This window comes from Pygocentrus nattereri, chromosome 6 (genome assembly GCF_015220715.1).
Source record: "Pygocentrus nattereri isolate fPygNat1 chromosome 6, fPygNat1.pri, whole genome shotgun sequence".
Classification (NCBI taxonomy): domain Eukaryota; kingdom Metazoa; phylum Chordata; class Actinopteri; order Characiformes; family Serrasalmidae; genus Pygocentrus; species Pygocentrus nattereri.
Window position 1 is genome coordinate 37,342,176 of NC_051216.1, and position 22,168 is coordinate 37,364,343.

The window sequence follows — 22,168 nt, forward strand, 5'->3', positions numbered from 1 at the left end:
AGTGCATCTCAAGGTGCTGAAAAACCTCACATATATTGGACTTGATTACTACAGCAGCCATGAACAACTAATATGTTAGAAGCCTTAAGCCATACCTTAAGCTAATATAAGTATATTTTCATTAACAAAGAGTTTTATTTTGTTTATTTGATACACAAAAACCAGTCTTGGCTGATCATCCATTTTTGTCAAAGAAGTGCTGATCTAGGTTACTCACCCTCTCTGTCGGGACAGAACTGAATCTGGATCCAGGAGGACACAAGCAAGTCATTTTGAGCCCTCACACGCAAAATCCAGATTCCAAAGTAATACAGGTCCTCAGCTGTGAAGTCACAGTGGTGTTCTGATGTGGCCTCACACACTGTTGTCCAGTTGTACTTGCCCAGAGCCTTGATTTTAAACCTACTGTTGGGAGAGGGACGGACAGGAAAAATAGCTGGATGTAAACATTTGTTTCTTGTTGAATATGTAAGCTTCACTCCTCCCATCCAAAATATTAGGATTACATAGAGGTCTTTTGTTAGTAGGCCTGTCACTACTACATACACAGATAACATTATGGCCACCTCCTTGTTTCTATGCTCATTGTCAATTTGATCAACTCCACTTACTGTATAGGTGCACTTTGAAGTTCTACAATTACAGACTGTAGTTTGTTTCTCTGTTTCTCTGCATACCTTGTTAGCTCCCTTTTGCCCTGTTCTTCAGTGGTCAGGACTGTGTCCACTCACTGTCCGCTCTATTAGACACTCCTACTTTGTTAGTCCACCTTGTAGATGTAAAGTCAGAGATGATAGCTCATCTCCTGCTACAGTTTATGTTGGTCATCCTCTAGTCCTTCATCAGTGGTCACAGGACTCTGGACTGTTTAAAAAGTCCAGCAGCACTGCTGTGTCTTGACCACTGAAGAACAGAGTAAGAGGTTGCTGACAAAGTATGCAGAGAAACAGACAGACTACAGTCTGTAATTGTAGAACTACAAAGTGCACCTATACAGTAAGTGGAGTTGATAAAATTGACAATGAGCATACACTGTTCTTCAGTGGTCAAGACCCCCATGGACCCTCACAGAGCAGATACTATTTGGGTGGTGGATCATCAGCACTGCAGTAACACTGACGTGGTGGTGTGCTGGTACAAGTGGATCAGACACAGCTGTGCTGCTGGAGTTTTTAAACACCTCAATGTCTAATAGAGTGGACAGTGAGTGGACACAGTCCTGACCACTGAAGTTTATTGAGTGTTGTTAGAAGGAAAGGTGATGTAACACAGTGGTAAACATGCCCTTGTCCCAACTTCTTTGGAACGTGTTGCAGGCATCAAATTCAAAATTAGTGAATATTTGCAAAAAACAATAAAATTGATCTGTTTGAACATTAAATATCTTGTCTTTGTAGTGTATTCAACTGAGTATAGGTTGAAAAGGATTTGCAAATCATCGTATTCTGTTTTTATTTATGTTTTACACAACGTTCCAACTTAATTGGAATTGGGGTTGTAAGTGGAGCTGATAAAATGGACAATGAGCGTAGAAACAAGGAGGTGGTAATAATGTTATGCCTGATCGATGTAACTGTCTGACTACAGGTATATATATATATATATATATATATATATATATATATATATATATATATATATATATATATATATATATATATATAATTGCAGACAATTTTTTTCCACAACTGTTAGCTTTCACAATAAAATGTACAGCGACATTTCAAAATTTGTGCAGAATTCAATAGTTGCAATGTAAATAAGGTCATTCTGAGTGGTCTGATGTGAAGCGTCATATTTATTTATTTACAATGATTGTGATAGGAACCAGGGTTGCAAAGTCTGTAGTGCAAATAATTCTATTTACTATTTAAAAAGATTTTTTATATATAATGCTGTTAACAAAAACACTGTTAACAAACAGCTCCTCTGGGCCTTTTCACTATAAGCATAATAAAAACTGGGCCCAGCAATGCCACTGCCATCTGTGTCTAAAAGAGTTTAAGTGGCTTCGCAATCTCTGGGAGGGACCTGTCTGTTGACTTTGCCTTAGGGGCAGTTTGAAAAGATGAAACACATACAAGCTTTCATCCTCCCAGCTGACAGGAATAACATGCCGAGGTAACCTGGCCCAAAGATAATTGTGAGAAGGTGCTGTGTAACTAAGGAGCTTGTGACCAGGTGTAAACATGGTTGACATTGTCTGGATATGACACACATGATGTGCAAATAGGCTCGTAGGAAAGTGGAATGACAGGACAATGTGAACAGACTGATTTAATGGTGATGATCTGGAATAGTGTGAGATAAAATTAGCAATCTAAAAAAGTCCTTCAGTTTTAATGTTGCACTCAGGAATACTGTACTTGAAGCTAAGAATTATTTGTGATGTGTGACCACTGTCAACCAAGAATATGTTTTAAAAGTTTCAGGACAGGACAACAGTGATTACCTCGGCAGGAGCTCTTGTCAAGCCTTATTCTGACTGACTACTTTGAGCCTCTTGCTCATGGTACAGTGGCATTTAGTATAGTATAGGAAAGTATAGGAAAAACAGGCTTCGGACATCGCAAGTTAATAAGGACATCTCATTATGAAATGCTTGAATAGTTGAAAGTAAGTTTGATAATAGTTAATAATAGTTTGGCAATTAGTATGATAATAGTGAGTTTTAACAGAATATATAAGTAGAGTATTGTCAGTTGTTGTTGCTATGTTTCATCTACTGGTTTTGCTTTGTCTTAGGAAACACAATGGAAAGGCTCTTTTGCCTGACTATTTCTCTGTCAAGGTGTGAACAATGCTATGAAGTAGTTAAATAAACTCAATCAAAAAGTGATTGAAAATCTATGACACATTTTAGCAGCAAATAGTAGTAGGCCCAATCCCATTTCACCCCTTGCACCTACCACTTAGGCTTTGTATCATTGAAAAAATAGAGGTGGGCAATCATAAACTGTTGCACCCCCCTTCTTTGAGGGCATATGATTCCCTAAATTTAACTAAAGACCAGCAGTGAGGTTGCTAAACTTTACTGCTCCTCTGCTAACACTGGAGCCTGCCAGAGTTGCTAACAGAGCACCGCTAATATGAATAATGAAGTAATGTTCTTTTTTATTTGAAGGTTGTCCCATTTCATTGGGGGATAGGTCGTCTAAAGGTAAGCTGTTAAAGTAAGCACTTAATAGGTGATTTAGGGCTAATATGGGCAACAAATTGCAGTTAAAATCTATGTGAAGCTGACACTTGAAATTTTGCATGAAGAAATACTGACTTTTTCATCCATTATGTACTGTGTGCAAGCACTGTCTTACGCCAGATACTGTGCAGTGAACGTAACGGATTTGTTGTCTGGTCCCTGATCCCAGTGCCATTTCAAGATGTAATTTGTGTTAAGGGTGTGAACAGTGATGTTTCTAGGAGTGGGTAACTCAGCAAAAACTGTGGAAAAAGAAAAGTGAGAGTGAGACCGAGAGAGAAAGAAATAGAAAGAGAGACAGACAGAGAGAGAGAGAGAGAGAGAGAGATAGATTAACATAACATTGATCTGATAAAGCAACATGCAGCGAGACAACTACCCAAAACACTCCTCGCACATCTTAGCAACCCAGGAGACTTTTTATAGCCAAAAAACAAGAAATGCTTGAAATCATTTAGCTATAAAATTATTTACCTAACTCCAACAGACCATAAATTTCATACACTGAAGATGAAACTGAAGACTACAAGGCTCTATATTCAGAAATTTAATAACTGAACATATTTCTTGTCAGACACACTTGAAGTGTCCAATAACTTTTTGTCATTTGTTATAGTACAGGGAGATTCAATTGAAAGAGGCCCCGAATATTTTGTAATAACTCTCTCTAGGATACTCTCACTGTAGAAAATAACTTTTGGTTGTAAATATTGTAGCAACCTGCTTCTTCGATGGACACGTGGGAGGCCTGGGCACACACTGAGCACCTCAAGAAGCACCAGACTCACAGTAACATCAACAATCAAGAACAAAATTTGATTTTACATCTGAAAACAGAGGCATCAGAAGAAAGATAATAATTACCAATATAAATGAATGTGCATACCACAGCCTCCAAAGACACTGTAAATGACGGTGTTTTTACTGACACTGAATTGCCTGGGATTAATATAACCAGAGTTTATTTTTACTACAGAATGTTTCTGTGCTGGGATTGAACCTTGTTCTCCCACATGGGGAAGAGTAACTGAATGGGGATGGACTGAATGACAAAAAACACACACGTGCACAGCTGAAACACTCCTCCATCCTGAACCACACACCTGTAAAAACACATTAAACAATAGAACATATTTCATAACTAAAAACTCACTTCACCTGTTTTTTCCTGCTTCTGTATTTTTAAATATTTTATAATAATGATATTTGCTATCTGGCGTCAAGCACAGGAGGATAGTTTCCCTTTTGAGTCTTGGACCCAGATTTTTCTCTAAAGCTGCCTTGTGACAACACCTGTTGTCAATGATCGAAACCGCTTAAGACTCAACAGTACAGAGAGGCCAAAGCAGCTCTACTGGCCAAGAATAACATGGCAAAAATGAAGCTCAAGCTCAAGCACTTGTCGGGACTAAGAGCGATTCGGCCTCCGCCCCATGTCTGGACATATGTTATATTACAACTGATCATTTCTAAGTTAAGTGTTTTTTCTAAATGATTTCTGTTCTCTTATGGAAAAAGATCATAAAATTAAAAAGCATTCTGCAAAAGTAAAAGAAAAAGAAAAAACAAAGTTCAGTTGATGAATTCTTTTCAGAAGGAAGGAAAAGGCCCTCTCTTCATTTATTGAGCTTCAGGTGGCAAGATGGTTCCCGGTCAACCACATGCAAAGATCATCATAAAGCATTCTTCTTTATATCCCATTTCAGGGTGAGCCCTTCACCCCGCCCTTTTTTATATGCCCCTGAATCACCTTTTCATTCCCATTACGTATAAGTTTAACAAGTCTTTTAGAAACACTTATTTCCAACCACTCTTAAGATATATTCTTTAATTTTCTCAGCCTTTCTGTATCGAGTCGTCCTGACCTCCCCAAGGCCTTTGGTTGGGCATTTACCTCATTAATTTGGTTCATGCACCAGCTTTTGCCAGTCCTTATCTAGTCTTCTCATTAACAGCTAGCTTGTTTTCACATTTTTGCTGTGCAGGTAGTGTTTCTCAGTCCTCCCAAACTCCAGGTGCTTTCTGCCATCTAAAAACCCTTTTATATAATTCAAGTTTTATATAATTCAAAGTTCATTCTGTCCCATGCATGCAAACGTTAGGCCTGTTTTCTAAATGAAGAGATCTGTCTATCCCCAATTCCAATGAAGTTGGGACGTTGTGCAAAACATAAATAAAAACAGAATATGATCATTTGCATATCCTTTCAATGTATATTCAATTGAATACACTACAAAAACAAGATATTTAATCTTCAAACAGATAAACTTTATTGTTTTTGCAAATATTCACTCATTTTGAATTTGATGCCTGCAACACATTCCAAAGAAGTTGGGACAGGGGCAACAAAAGACTGGGAAACTTGAGGAATGCTCACACCTGTTCCACAGGTGAACAGGTTAATTGGAAATTAATTGGAGCATCCCTGAAAGGGTTGGGTGGGGCGAGATTCACCACTTTGTCAACAATTGCGTGAGCAAATAGTCCAACAGTTTAAGAACAATGTTTCTCAATGTGTAATTACAAGGAATTTCGGGATTTCATTATCTACAGTCCATAATATCTTCCAAAGATTCAGAAAAACCTGCAGAAATCTCTGCAAGTAAGTGGCAAGGCAGAAAACCAACACTGAATGCCCATGACCTTCAAACCCTCAGGCGGCACTGCATTAAAAACCGACATCATTCTGTAATGGATATTACCACATGGGCTCAGGAACACTTCAGAAAACCATTGTCAGTGAACACAGTTTGTTGCTCCATCTACAAGTGCAAATTAAAACTCTGCCATGCAAAGTGAAAGTCATATATCAACAACACCCAGAAATGCCGCTGGCTTCTCTGGGCCCGAGCTCATCTGAGATGGACTGAGGCAAAGTGGAAAAGTGTCCTGTGGCCTGACGAGTCCACATTTCAAATTGTTTTTGGAAATCATGGACATCGTGTCCTCCAGGCCAAAGAGGAAAAGGACTGTCCGGATTGTTATCAGCACAAAAGTTCAAAAGCCAGCATCTCTGATGGTATGGGGGTGTGTTAGTGCCCATGGCATGGGTAGCTTGCACATCTGTGAAGGCACCATTAATGCTGAAAGGTACATACAGGTTTTGGAGCAACATATGCTGCCATCCAAGCAACGCCTTTTTCAGGGATGTCCCTGCTTATTTCAGCAAGACAATGCCAAGCCACATTCTGCATGTGTTACAACAGCGTGGCTTCATAGTATCAAATCAAATCAAATTTATTTGTATAGCGCTTTTTACAATGGATGTTGTCACAAAGCAGCTTCACAGAATTTCAGAAAAGACAAAGTTGTAACAGGACTGTAAGAATGTACAACCCCCCCCCCCCTTTTTACCTACAAGTAAAAGAGTGTGGGTACAAGACTGGTCTGCCTGCAGTCCAGACCTGTCTCCCATTGAAAATGTGTGGTGCATTATGAAGCGCAAAATATGATAACAGAGACCCTGGACTGTTGAGCAACTGAAGTTGTACATCAAGCAAGAATGGGAAATAATTCCACCTACAAAGATTCAACAGTTAGTGCCCTCAGTTCCCAAATACTTATTGAGTGTTGTTAAAAGGAAAGGTGATGTAACACAATGATAAACATGCCTCTGTCCCAACTTCTTTGGAACGTGTTGCAGGCATCAAATTCAAAATGAGTGAATATTTGCAAAAAAAGTTTATCCGAACATTGAACATTAAATATCTCGTCTTTGTAGTGTATTCAGTAGAATATAGGTTGAAAGGAATTTGCAAATCATCGTATTCTGTTTTTATTTGTTTTACACATCGTCCCAACTTCACTGGAATTGGGGTTGTACATGACAACAATTTCTAAATGAATGATTTTTACAAAACTTTTATTAAACTGTGATTCAAGAACTTATTTCATCAGAATTTCTGACATTTCAGACAGGACAACAAGTAACAGCTGACTGACATTTAACAAGAAAACTACCAGACTACAACAAGCAGAAGAGCAGACTGAGAGAGGCAGAAACAAGGCTCCAAGCACCAGCAACACTATTGAAGCACGCTGTCCTTAAGAAATGGGGTTGGAAAAGTATGTCAAAACAAACAAGGTTCTGAAAGAAATCAGGTTCCAGACTACGCATTTAGCAAGATTCCAGGTCTTCTACAAGGATGGTACCCAGCTGTATCAGACTGTGGCAGAGGCAATGAAGGACAAGGCTTTGTAAGGTTTTCAGATCTAGAGGTAAAGCCTTTGCCCGACCAGGACCAAGAGTATATGCAATTTTTAGCTTCAAAATGAGCTGTAAAAAAAAGTAATAATAATAATAATTCCTAATTATTTATCATTTTGATCTTTCGTTCAAAAATATTCATAAAAATCTAACCTTTCTATTAAGGAATATCAACTGAGAGAAGAAACAAAATCTAAAAATAAATCAGGAAATAGCTATGAGAAAATAGCTGAAAAATTATGTCAGGAAGAGGACAGATGTCTATATTGACCCCATAGAGAGTGAGGAGAGTGGTTTGACTGGACAACATATCTCCAAAAATCATAGATGGGAAATTGCAGAAATTAGCTAACTCTTGACATCAGAACATCTCCCAAACACAAGCATCACCTATATAACCACAAATTCTTTGGCAACGGGGTTGCCAAAAGATGTCCACTGCTGTCAAGAATGAACAAACTCAAGCTCCTAAAGTTTGTCAAACATTACTGGAATTTTCAGCAGGAAAGCAGAAAAGTACCTCATCCCCAATGTGAAATATCGTTGTGGAACCTGCAATACTGTGGGGCTGTTTACTTCCAAAGACCCTGGACAGTTTATTTGGATACATGGTATCATAGTCTAGTAATCGCAGTATGAGCAGAAACAAAAATAATTCCTTCATGCTAGGGCTGTTGCGGTGAAAGAAATTCCCCTGTGGTGATTTAAGGTGGCTCAACACTGCGATATGCAGTATTAGCACCATTTTTTTTTGCAAACTACTCAATTTATCCTGATTTTGGTACTATATAAACAAACTTTATTGATTGTTTTATAAATGACAATGACAACACAGTTTAAAGACAAATGAAAAACTCCTTTATTGTTAATTGCAGAACACTTAAGGGCAATGAGGTGCAATAAGAATGCACACCATTTCTCCATTAAGGAAAAGGCATTAAGCCTAACCTATATATATATATATATATATATATATATATATATATATATATATATATATACATTGTGAACTGAAAAACAATACAGCATATTGTTTAGGCTAAATCTAAAAATAAATGAGAATGAAACCTTTTCTTTACCATAAAAAATAAACTACGACTTCATCCTGTGTATTAATGTCCTTGTTGCACGCTAGGAAAACCAATATGCTCACCTTATGTGGTTTCAAAGAGGACCTGAACAGGGTAACAATGTTACCCACAGCACTAAAACTCTCTGATGATGTGATCATTGCACAAATACACATGTACTTGTGGGTGACCTTAGAGAGCATAGGAAATCTAGCCTGGTTGTTGCGCCACAAGGCAAGCAGATCTTCATTAGAGTCTATTGGCTCTGTGTGCGCATCTGCTCGAGCTCTCCAAGGTATGAGTGTGGAGGTGGTTGTCAGCAACTTCCAAGAGTCTTCTTTTTTGCTGCAGGTGGCACCGCCACTTGTGCAGAGGACTCTTCCCCTCCAACCTCTAAGTAACTGGCACTGCTCCCTCCGTCCTTCACTCCCAGCATCTCTTCGACGAGTACGTATTAGGTTTCCTCTGTGTTATCAGTATAATTCCCTCTATTTTGGGGGTACAGCAGGTAGGCATTTGCCAAAAGTTTTTCAAGGCAGCTGGTTTGTACTTCTCCTCCAGAACACTGCACATTTTACGCTTGATGTTCGATGTCAAGGTGGTGTCCTCCTCTGATGGTTTCAGAACATCTCCAGTAAGAGTTTCAGATTTTGACTGATGACAGGGTAAGATGGCTCTCGCCAGACAGCAGATCCGTAAACTCAGCTGCGGGTTTCAAGAAGGACTCAAGAACAGCAATGTCCGGCCAGCTCAGTCATCCAGAACTCGTTTGATAGCTGGGATTTGCTCCAACACACTGTCCATTTTCAGTTTGGTGTCCCATCTTGTAGCCCAGTCTTGCACAAAATATTGGCCATTAAATTAGGACCGAAATTAGTCCTCATCTATTTAGTATTTAGACTAATTAACACAATCACAATAGTGGCTACAATGTAAGTTATTATTCATTTCAGTATATTTTTATTAAACAAAAAAATACATTTAAATCATCCTAGCAAGCCAGCAACAGAATATTCTCAGGCTGCAATGCCATATTAACTGGCGTTAAGTGTTATAGTGTTATTTCGATGTAGCCTAAATGACAAGTATTTTATTGAATGTGAACTCGATATTCACACTGCAATTTGGTTATTAATGAACTTGCCTATAAAAACCTAATATTCTAACTTTCTAGCTTACCAGTATAAGGCCATGCCAGGGGATAGGGAGCTCCAGCTGGGCTTTTGCCAGATCTCTTGTCTTCAACCAGCTTTGAGAGAATGTACTGACCAAGGTGCGGCACAAACCCACTGCTCAGGCCGTGCAGTCCTTAGTGCTTGCCATTGCGTGTGTTGCTGCCAAATGTAAATTGTTAACAAAACAGTTCAGCCATGGTCAGTTTAGCTTGTTCACATCTGCTAAATGGTTTGTTGTGATACAAGCCAGCTTCTTTTCATTCTGGGACCACTCATCAAATGCAAGGTGGAGATCTTCCGAAATATTGTCAGACGTGTGGTTTTGGGGCATTAACACTGTTTCGAGGCAACGTGATTTAAGAGCCCAGTTCGTGGTCAAATAATGCACAGTTAGACTCATGTAAGGAGCCATATTGACACTTGACCACATATCAGTTGTGGCAGAGAAGTAGTCAACATTTTAGAGCTCACCTTTGACCAGTGCCTTTACAGTGTTGTACATTTTTGGGACAGTAGTATGAGAAGTAGGTCTTGCTGGGCAACTTGTACTGCTTGTCAAATTTTTGAAGCATTGACTTGAACCCAGGGGTTTTCTCATAGCTAGGTTCTCCACCATGCTAAATCTTAACCAGATATTGTGTAACAGCAGCTGTAAGGTATTTATGGCTCTTACTTTCACGGCTGTATTTGGCAACTTGCACAAAGGATTCAGCCACTCACAACTGTCGGCTGGAACCAGCCTGAGCTGTGACTTTTAAGGCTACTCCACAATTTGGTGCTGGTGGAGGCAATTGCACTTTGATAGCTGGATGTTAGGTAGCTAGGTGAGATATTTATTTTAGGCTAATTAAAAGGCATGTAAACTCGCAAATGGCACCACATAAAAAAACATAACATCACATGAGGTCAGACAAGCGAGCAACACCATAGCCCAAAAAAAAAAAAAGATCTTGGTTTCACTTCTAAGATCATTTTTATCTCTGCCAGTATTCTGTTGTTAGCTAATTGCTCTATAAGATGTCTACATGTCAAAATTAAAGCCAAAACAGAGACTGAGGCTGCAGCACAGGATAAAAAGCCAAAAGAGATTTTGTTCATAGTTATTTACTGGAAGCTCTGAAGCTTTTTTTCTGCTGCTGTTTTTTCTCTGCAGTACACATGCAGCTTATTTGTTGCTTGACTGTTCGCTTCTACAAGCAACCAATAACTGTAAAATCCTGCCCCACTCGGTCATAATACCCACACATACCCACAAAGAATTCAGTGATTTCACTGCAAACCTGGCTGTGTGCAATGATAAAGTAATAATTGTAGGAGATTTTAATATTCACTTTGAGAAGGTAGATGACCCACTAAAAAAGGCATTTACTTCAATTCTAGACTCTGTTGGTTTTACCCAAAATGTAACAGGGCCTACACACTACTGCAGTCACACGTTAGATTTAGTTTTGACACTAGGTCTCAACATAGATAAGCGAAAATATCCTTCCGCAAACCTCAGCAGTCTCCAACCATTACTGAATTTCGTATGAACTATGTCTTAGCCATAATATATGTATGTCCCCTCACTATTCTGCAAAGAGATACCTTATTCTATAGAGTATAGAAATGCTCTCACAAAACCTCGCTCAGCATATCTGGCATCGCTGATTAAGAATAATAAATATAGTCCTAGAGTACTGTTTAGTGTGATTTCCCAAATCACAAAAAAAAAATCAGGCAGGTACTGAACCAGAAATCCCAGCAACTCTCACCAGTGAAGTTTTATGGACTTCTTTACTAATAAAATTGAAAAGATTAGACAACAAATTCAACCCACAGTATTAAATCCAATTTGGCTCTCATCTTGGCTGATATAAAACAAAACATAGTTGTAGAAAAGAGCCTGGAAACTTTTTACCCACTCCCAAGACTAGAACTAGAGAAGATTATCTCTTCTGCAAATTGCACAACCTGCATACTCGATGCAATTCCCTCAAAATTACTCAAAGAAGTACTGCCAGTCATTATAAACCCTATTTTAATTATAGTAAACTCGTCCCTTAGTCTGGGCTATGTTCCCAAAGATTTTAAACTAGCAGTTATTAAACCCCTGATCAAGAAGCCAAATCTTAATGTTAGCATACTGTCTAATTACAGGCCAATTTCTAACTTACCATTTATATCAAAGATCTTAGAAAAAGCTGTGGCCCAGCAACTTAGTTCATATCTACATAAGAACCATATTCCGGTGGTCCGTGAGTGTGTTTCTGTCAGCTTAGCATTTTATGACTGTTAGACAACTTATTTGGGTCCACCCTGTTTGCTTGTAAGCAACAGGGCAGGGCGTGTTTGTATAAAAGAAGGAGTGCCCTTCTTTCTGTGTGCAGAAGACTTAATAAACTCTTTGATTGCTTATGAGAGTGGTTCTGTCTTCCTGCACCGAGCGCGCTCGCTGAGACTGAGAGATTCTACTGGGCAGGTGTTATCCGCTCTCTGGTTCTTCTTCCACGATCGGACCCGAATCGGTCGGTCCTTATCACTGGATGTTACGGAACTTCCTGCTACTAAACAGTAACAAAACAGAGGTTCTCCTTCTGGGTCCAAAATTAGCAAGAAATAAACTACCAGATTTAATTTTAAATCTCACAGATTTTCCAGTTACACCTGGCTCAGCAGCAAAAAATCTTGGTGTCATAATTGATTCAGATTTATCATTCGATCAACACATAGGCAGCATCGCTAGAACAGCTTTTCTACATCTTCGCAACATTGCCAAGATAAGAAATGCCCTATCCCTGCGTGATGCGGAAACACTAGTACATGCCTTTATTACTTCCAGGTTAGACTACTGTAACGCACTACTGTCAGGATGTACGAGCAGGAATTTAAGCAAACTTCAACTAGTCCAAAACACCACAGCCAGGGTCCTCACTAAGACTAGAAAATTTGATCATATCGGTCCAGTGCTATTATCACTTCATTGGTTGCCTGTTAAATTCCGTATTGATTATAAAATTCTTTTATTGACATATAAAGCCCTACATGGGCTCGCACCTGAGTACTTACAAGACCTTATTTCCCATTATGAGCCATCACGACTACTCAGATCCCAGAGAGCTTGCTTATTAATAGTTCCCAGAATTCATAAGGCTGCAGCTGGGGGAAGAGCTTTTTCTTATAATGTAGGGGAATATTACCTACCAAAAGCAAGTGAGTTTTCAGCCTAGTTTTAAAAATTGAGACTGTGTCTGAGTCCCGAACATTTTCTGGAAGATCATTCCAGAGTTTGGGGGCTTTATAAGAACAATAATAGATAGAGGCAGCATAATAGGCATAATAGATAAAGGCAGCAGATCCAGGGGTCCATGGACACAGGAAATTATAGTCAACTGAGACGCTGGTGCTGTCATCCCGCTGCTCGCACACGGTCACTCAGGTTTGTGGATGGTGGAGCAGAGGGATGCCAAACTGTTTCAGATTTCTCTCGTGTCTGTGTGTCCTTCTGGTTCTCTCCTTTAGCTAAGCTGTCATAGTCAGATCTGCCGGAGTCATTAGCCACACTCTCGAAATGTTTACATCCCCTGTTTTACGTACAATAAGACAGAATAAAACTAATTCCCTCTCCCTGCTTTTTTCCCGAGTATACAATCGCCCACATGTCCGGCCGGACACTGAAGGACGACTGACTGTCGAGCCCTCCTGCTACCCACTTCAGACCAGCTGCCCACGCCCCAGCTACCGCCACCTACCTTGGACTAGCTGCCCACCCTACACTGATGTTTTCATAGACTCCTAGCTATTCCTACTACCAATACTACTGCTATTAATATTAGTAGTATAATCACTTGTAGGTAGTTTGACCAGAGGAGGATGGGTCCCCCCAGTGAGCCTGGTTTCTCCCAAGGTTTCTTCCTCAGTTTTGAGGGAGTTTTTCCTTGCCACTGTTGTCCTTGGCTTGCCTGCCGGAGGGGGGTTTACATTTTTTTTACATTCTTGTTAACTCCTTGTCTTTTCTGGAACTCTGTGAAGCTGCTTTGTGACAACATCCATTGTAAAAAGCGCTATAAAAAAGAATTTGATTTGATTTGATAAGCCCTAGCCTGTTGGCCGTTTACCTGCAATGCAGGCCTACTGTGGTGCACACCAATATATATGACAGAGAACGATCCCTTTTAACCCATAGACCTTTCCAGTTATTATTGCGTCTGCTAAATTATTTGTGTTATTGCATAATGTGTATTTACACAGTCATATATATTGAATTATATTTACATGCAATCATTTTTCAATATAGAATACAAGATTAAAATCTGGCAAAAAATGTACAAAATTGTTTTCCTGTCTGATTTGGTATGCCTGTTCACTTGTTTCAGTGAGTAAAAAACATCAAATTACAACATTTTGTTTACTGACTTTTACAGGTTAAAATAGTCTTTAACAGTCCTCAGACATGAGACAAAAACTCAAAAAGGATAACCTCTAAACATCTAAGGAAGAGGAACTTAGTGTTTTATAATAATAGCCTCAAGGGATCTTAAGCAATATCCCGAAACTTCAGACTAAAGAAAAAGGGCTTGTTTAGAGAGTTAACTCATGCCTTCTGAATTTTTAGCCAGAAAAAATAAAAAAAGGGGAAGAGACAACGATTCCACAGCTCTCCAGAATTACTGACAGGTAATATAAACTGCCTGACATGGTTTTGAAAAGTAAAGTGCAGCTGAGCACACCGTAGTAAAACAAACACCTTATAACCCTTCAGGAGAAGATCTGGTTTAGTGCTATAACATAGTCATAATGACATGCTTGCTGTTAAACAACTCACACTGCCAACACCCTAAAAATATACAGTTAATTTTGTATGACCAGCTGATGGAGATCATGATTTTTCAAATATGACATTAGCATCACTGAAGCTGAGCCAGGACGACACACAGTAACAAGCTGTCAGTCTACACCACATAAACGCATTGCTGAAGAGGTCAGCCAATTAATACAAAAGCCTGGACTTAAACAGCCCATATCAGAGAAATATTAACAGTCCTCACTTTTGAGAAATACTGGCAAAGTTTCAAAATGTACCATCCACTCACAAAAACATTTTAATATCTTTGCCTGTTCATGTTAAAGTTATAAGAAGCGCTTTAGACCTGATTTTTTAAAATAGGTCAGCCAATCAAAACTTGGAGACAGCCTTTTACAGAAAGAAGAGTCAGTATAGATCCACAGCTGAAAAACATTGACTAGCTAGGCAAGAATGACTATTGATGAAATTATAGAAAATAGTATTGAAATATAGATGGAATTCTGTACAGTTTAACTCTGCATTATGACCAGCCAAAACATGAATAAAAATCATTTAATTTTGTTTATTTTTTTTTGCATGTAAGAGTATAATACAGAACTAAATAGTGAAGCCCTTACCTGCCACAAAACTGCAAAATGTAATTATTTTCTCATTAAGTAAATTGCTATGCCAACACGACATACTAGATTATTTTGAGATAGAAAGACAATATTTTGAGATATTGTCTTGAGATATTACTTTACACGTCAGCTTATGTACATCTGGCCTGTCTAGTATTTACCGACTACACCAAGTCGTAGAACTGTTGTACGCCAGACATAAAAATACGAGGTTCAAATGCTAAACATGCTACTAGTCCTCTTTTCGTCAGCGCTAGCGAAGCTAAGCTAAGGTAAGCTAACAGACGCTTTGGACAGCCACTAGCTACGTCACTGATTATATTTACCGTTGTTTAAGTTATTAGAATGTTTTAATAGTGCAGTGTCCTCGACATATATAAGTTTACGTTTTCAATTTCCTTAGCACCTAGCAGCAGCTCGTTATCTTCACACCTCTGTTTCGTCTTTCAGTCTGTCAGTCATAAACAGTACATGCCGAGGTTAAACTTGATTAATTAGTAAACATGATTGATTATTATTATTATGATACATTTTAATATTAATAAAACCCACAAACTCACCGACTGCAGAAATTCCGAATTGTAACAACAGTGAAACTCTAGTGTGTGTCTTCATCTTTGTGCACAGCACGGAAACAGACCAAAACGCACGAAAAAGCGCAAAAGGCGCCGGAAAAGCTCAGTTTATCTGCTGAATGTCTCTTAGTGTCCTAAACTAAGCGGTATGTGCCGATCTGACTGAGAGAAAGATACAGCACACAGTAAACACGGTTAGTTTCAGACGCATCCGGTTTTCTCTCTCTGGCTCACAACAGCACCAGAGCCGTTATAACAAAAACATTTAATCAGCAGAGGGCGCCTGCTAGCGAGTCCTCAATGAATGGGAGCAAATGGAGCTCAACGGCCAAAAATGAAATGTTAAACTAATTTCTAATCACTCGCCCAGAACGTTTCTTTAATTTTAGAAAGTAGAAGGATGTATTTCACTAAAAAAGCAAAGAAAAGCAGCTATATATTTAGTTTTTTTCCACAGCAAACGTGTTTTTGGCCGCAGGAGGCGGGTTCTACTGCTAGAGCGTAATGATTGATTGGCGAGCGCAGCACCTCATTGGCTGTTCGCTCTCTATGACGTCATATACATACATGGGGTGCCGTTTTAAACTCCTATAACTCAAGTTTAAAAGCTCTTAAAAATATAAGAGCGATGTTAAAATGTTTTATGATATTCACCATTCAGGAAATGAATGTATTATTTTACCCTAAAAATGTTTAAGCATTTCTAAACTATGATTTTGTTCAAATGCTCCATATCAACCCATTCATTTTGGACTCACTCGGGAGCGTCCTCTAGCGTTTGAGAAAACCGAAAGAAATTGCAGAGTGGGAATTCTCCTCTCTACACGTTCTCTGACAGGACCATCCTGTTTACTTGTCCCAAGACATATCAACCTCTGCGGTTTGTAAAAACTTTATAAATGATCACCAAGAATACCATTCCAAAACCACATTTTTAAAATGTAATTTATTATTATTATTATATTTTTTTACTTTACTTTACTCATTTTAAATGTTTGGCTTTGATGGCTCTGATATAAGCCCTTTTCACACTTCCGGGTTTGGAACGTGGGGTGCTGGGGTGCTGGAGCCTATCCCAGCAGTCTTCGGGCGAAAGGCAGGATACACCCTGGACAGGTCGCCAGTCCATTGCAGAGCAGACAGACAGACATTTCTAAATGGGAATTCTTAAAATATAAAATCCGTCAATATTCTATTACATTTGGAAAATCTCAAAATAAGGTATCCATAATTACTGAACAAAATACTATAAAATAAATAAATCTCCTCTACAATAAGACCATTCCAACTGATAATGATAAAAAGAAGTTACAAACACTGTCAACTAAACTGGATGAGATTTATCTGAAAAAAGCTGAGGGGGCTTATGTGAGATCCAGGTCTAAATGGATTTAGGAGGGTGAGAGAAGCTCTGCTTATTTTTGTTGTTTGGAAAAAGGGAGACAGAAAAGAAACTCTATTAAAGATTTGTCAATAAATGGACAGATGCAGTTAATCCCACTGAGATCACCAGAGAAACGGTCTCCTTTTATTCCAACATGTACTCCTCATCCTATTCTGCTAATGACTCTAAATCATTCTTTGATTTAATAATTCATCTAATCCCCCATATTGATAGTGATTTCTCTCAGCTGTGATGCAGATGTTACCAACTGGACAAGGCAGTAGAAAATTTATCCTTAAATAAATCCCCTGGCTGTGCCGGCCTTTACAAACATTTTTGGGATGTTCTAAGAGAACCTTTTTATCTAATGATGATGGAAGCTATAAACAATCTATTCTTCCCAGACACTATGAAGCAATGTGTTATAACACTTATCCCTAAAACTGGTAATGACCACACTATTTGAGACAATTTAAGACCCATCACTTTGCTAAATACTGATTATAAATTACTTTTAATTTGCCAATAGATTAAAAACTAATATGCACCAAATAATCAGTGACACACAATCTGTTTTGAGGAAGGAAAGATCTAAATACAATAATATTCTCCTCATACAGGACCTCATTGATTATAATCTTAGTGAGGATGACGATTTTCCTGGATTTTTATAAGGCCTTCAACTCTGTCGAGCATCCTTTTATTTTTCACAACTTGAAATCTTTTGGTTTTGGGATTCGCTTTCAGAAAATCATTGAATATTTATATGAGAACACAACCTCCTCAGTTTCACAGCCAAGAGGAACTTCCCCTTGATTATTAATAGAACGCAGAATTAAACAAGGGTGTCCCATCTCTCCTTTTTTTTTCTTTTTTTTTTATAATGGCTACAGAGATGCTCTCTATTTTTGTTAAAAACTCTAATATCTCTCCTCTTAATATGTTAGGAAGACCATTCATATTCAACCAATTTGCGGATGACACCACTATTTTCATGAAAGATGTGAGATTCCAAAAATTCTTCAAATTATTATTAGTTTTTCGAAAGCCTCAGGTCTTAAATTAAATTTGAATAAGTGTGAAATGACGTAAATCCATCCTATTAATTTAAATGAGGTTCATAACATCCCAATCAAAAAATTTGGGTATACTTATTTCTAAGGATCCGGATGAGAGTGAAAAACAATGTATGGAAGGTTATTGAAAAATGTCTGTCTAGACTTAATTTGTGGTTGTTAAGGGAAATTAGTTTGTTTGGTAGAATTTTCCTAACTAAAATGGAAGCAATATCTAGATGTATTTAACCAGCGTACTGTTTAGCCATCCCAAACAAAGCTGTTAAAAAAGTTAATCAGATTAACTATGATTATATATGGAAGAAAAAGGTACACTACATCGAAGAAACAGATATGACTAAATATTATGAGGATGAGGATTGTTTAAAAAATTGGGAGGAATCAAATTTCTTTTGAATTGAGTTGTGACTTTGTCATTCAATGTCATATCAAACTTTCACATTTTCACCAGCAAGTGTTGTTATACTGGAAAATTATGTACAATCATAACTTCACTCCACATAACTCACCAAATAATCATTATATCACAGTGAAGAACAAATCGTTGTTTAATACGGACTGGATGGAAAAGGGCATTTGGTCGGTGTTACATTTAGTTGATAATAATGGCTGCCTGTTGTTGTACGATGTCATCAGTATAATTTGAAAACAAACCAAAAAACATATACATTTATTATTAATGCTATTCCTCTTCCTCTAATGCTCTTCCATTTAGAAACTCCATTTGTCAAATTTACCCACCACAATCAATTTATAAGTTATGTACCAGATACCTCAAATTTCCAATCGTTCCAAAAGCCAAAGAAGTCCACTTTAAAACTTTAAATGGAATCTATCCTTCCAGTCACTTTATTCAGCAGTGATTTGGTATTGAAACAAATAGCTGTGTCTTTTGTGATGATGCAATTCTTTCACTGCTTATATGTTGAAACTTTGTGGTCTGATATATTTGATTGGTTATTTCCCAGAGTTCCTTTTCTCAAAATATTCTCTGACAAGGACATAATTTATGGACTTATTATGCATAATTACAATGATGACTTTCTCATAAACATTATTATCACCCTGGGCAAAATTTTCATCCACAAAGCCAAATACTTTAAAGTTAAGCCAAAGTTTTGTGCTTTTCACAATTACTTTATTTTGTATTGCAAAGCTTAGACTGATGCGTAATAAGTATGCCCACCAACTCTGTTCTTCAATTGAAGATTATGATTTAGAATTTAAACCTCAGCTCTCTATGTTTTTCTCTTCTTTCCCTTTCTTCTGTATTCTACTTATTTATTTTCTTCTTTAGTTGCACTCATCCTTTTTTCTTTTCCTTTACTTGCAGTACTCTTTTAAAGTGTGCCTTTTTGTATCTATGCATGTTCTTTGTAAAATAAAGTAAAAAAAAACACTCTGCAATGTCTTCCGGTTTTCTCAAACGCTAGAGGGCGCTCCCGACTCCAACATAAATGGGATGATGTGGAGCATTTGAGCAAAATCATAGTTTAGAAATGCTTAAAACATGTTTAGTGTAAAAGAATATATTCACTTGCTGAACATAGAACAATATAAAACATTTTAACACTGCTCTTATATTTTTAAGAGCTTTTAAACTCGAGTTATAGGAGTTTAAAACGGCACCCCATGTTCATGACGTCAGAGAGCGCGAACAGGCAATGAGCTGCTCCGCTCGTCCATTAATCATCAGGCTCTAGCAGGAATCCCGCCTCCTGCGGCCCGTTTCTGGATTTTTCTTTCATCACTTATAAATAGTGCACTTATTTGGTGGTTTCATAGAACTAACAAAAGGCTATTAAAATAGAAATCCTAATGTTCTGGCTCCCATAGCACGTCCCCTTGTGCACAATCACCACACACAAAAAGTACCCCAGTAAGATTCTATTAAAAAATTACTAGTGCAAACCTCAGCAACTAATACTAATACGTAGAGACATTTGAGACAAAACGTGTGAAATCTGATTTTGTGTACACCTGGTACAAAATATTTTGCAATTAGTTCAAAGAGCTATATTTTTCCTCATAATGGCACTTTTCTTAAAGATTCATGTGTCAATAAAGTGCAGTGCAAAAACTCAGCAATACTACTTGTGCTGATTTTGTCTATTTACATAGTTCAAAATGTGGTGCTAGTGGTTCAAAGACTCTATTTTCCATCATAATGCCAATTTACTTATAGATTGTTTCTTGAGTAAGTAATGCTAATAAAGTAACAGCAAAACAGTATTTCTCAGCCACACCAATTGTATGAGTCTTAGTCCAACAGTCAGAATTCCATTTTTTTCTATTCTGATATAAAATATGGTGCCAGTGTTCCACGGCCAAATTTTCAAAATATTACTTTTCTTAAAGAACTGTGTGTTCTGAATAAGATCATATTAATGGCGAGTGAAAACTGTATTTCCTGAGCACTACAGTATATTAAAATCCCTTCTTCCAAAATATCAGAAACTCTTCGTTTTCTTGGTCTAATATAAATCTAAATTGCATTCATGTAAAAAAAATGAACAATAAAGCTAAAAAATAAATTGCTAAAATTCATTCTTCAAAAACCTTTTTTGGCTTAAGGCTGGAACCACACAGATCAAGCCTGCAGTTAGCAACTGTATTTATACATTTCTATAGCTAATTTCACGGCATTCTGGTCATGTGACCACATGTGAAATAGGCAGGGAAAAATCATAGTCACATGATTATAACATTTCGATTATGAAACTACTACGTATTAACACATACACGGTTATGTCATGCTCCATCGACACCACGTTGTAACACAGGTAAGCGCCTCATGAATATGGAATACCATGTGTTGCATCTCATCAGGTGTTATCATGCTCCCTTATTAATATGCAGATGTAATCATATACAGCTTTACTGAGTGGATGTAAGATGTCAAAACGGGTAAACACGTAATTAGTTAATGCGTGTGTAACCCACCCTTACAATAGTATTTTTATTTTATTTATTTATTTTTTTGTTTTGTTTTAATGAAAAAGGTTCAGAACTGTTCATGTATTTTTCAGACACTTCTCCTCTGACTGTTGTGTAATTGCCAGACGTGAACTGATGCGCCCTCTGTAGGTCAGACTCGTGGTGCAGTATTTGCAGTTTAGAGGGATAGTTCGGCTGCTCGTGAACTCACAGACATTGCGAAAATTATATTCGCTGTTTAATTCAGAAAAGCCCACTCAGTGTGTCTGAACTATATTATTCTTCATATTAGTTAAGAAAATTTAAGTTATCTTGTATATTTTCCATTTTATTTCTACATTTTATCTTCTGAGCACATGTACCAGCCACTGTGTGCTTCATGCTAACTATGGGGAGATTAGCCAGCTATTTGAATGCATGTACCAGGTTCAGTTCAGTACGAAAATAATCATAAAGTGTTAATTAATTGTTCTATTTGCTCTTGGTTCATTTTGAAGGTTTATATTGTGCTTTTGTACCTTTAATTGTTTCTAGGAAATATATGTTATAGTCACGGTCAGACTCGTGGTGCAGTATTTGCAGTTTAGAGGGATAATTCGGCTGCTCGTGAACTCACAGACATCGCGAATATTATATTCGCTGTTTAATTCAGAAAAGGCCACTCAGTGTGTCTGAACTATATTATTCTTCATATTAGCGAGGTTGTCCAGAGAAAGAGAGAGAGACAGGGAAAGGGACCCGTTGGGAGAGCGGCTGCCACCGAACAAGAGAGCGAGGAGAGAGAAACAGAAAGAGACGCTTCGCGGTCACTGCTCATCATCCAAGCACCACTGGAGTGGTATTGCCCTGCCTCAATAAATTCAGAAAAGGGATTTTCTACAGCTCTACAGTAAGACTGTTCCACAAACTGCCGATACACAGTGATCTATTTCAAACCAAATGAGACTTAAGCTGCAGCTATTTTTTTTATTTTCTTTTATGAATGGCCATTCATACACTTGTGGTTAATGTTTGAGTCGAATACAATATACGTGACACATTACAGATTCATAGAGTTACAAAATTCTCAATAAGAATGCCTTTAAAAGTAAATGCAACTGCTGTGGTGTGTGCTTATTGTGCAAATTAACGATTTTTCT

At 37.8% G+C, this 22,168-nt stretch overlaps 1 protein-coding gene across 1 annotated transcript in view; it reads right to left on the bottom strand.

Moving 5' to 3' along the window:
- Positions 1 to 15,856, bottom strand: part of LOC108413041 (interferon alpha/beta receptor 1a-like) — a 39,516-nt gene extending 23,660 nt beyond the window's left edge. Inside the window, exons 1-3 of the mRNA XM_017685349.2 lie at positions 15,618 to 15,856; positions 3,315 to 3,441; positions 218 to 405 (exon numbers count right to left, since the gene is read on the bottom strand). Of these exons, the coding sequence (XP_017540838.1) occupies positions 218 to 405; positions 3,315 to 3,441; positions 15,618 to 15,672 (370 nt within the window). The 5' untranslated portion in view covers positions 15,673 to 15,856. The remainder of the gene's footprint in view (positions 1 to 217; positions 406 to 3,314; positions 3,442 to 15,617) is intronic.
- Between the last annotated feature and the right edge of the window lie 6,312 nt (positions 15,857 to 22,168).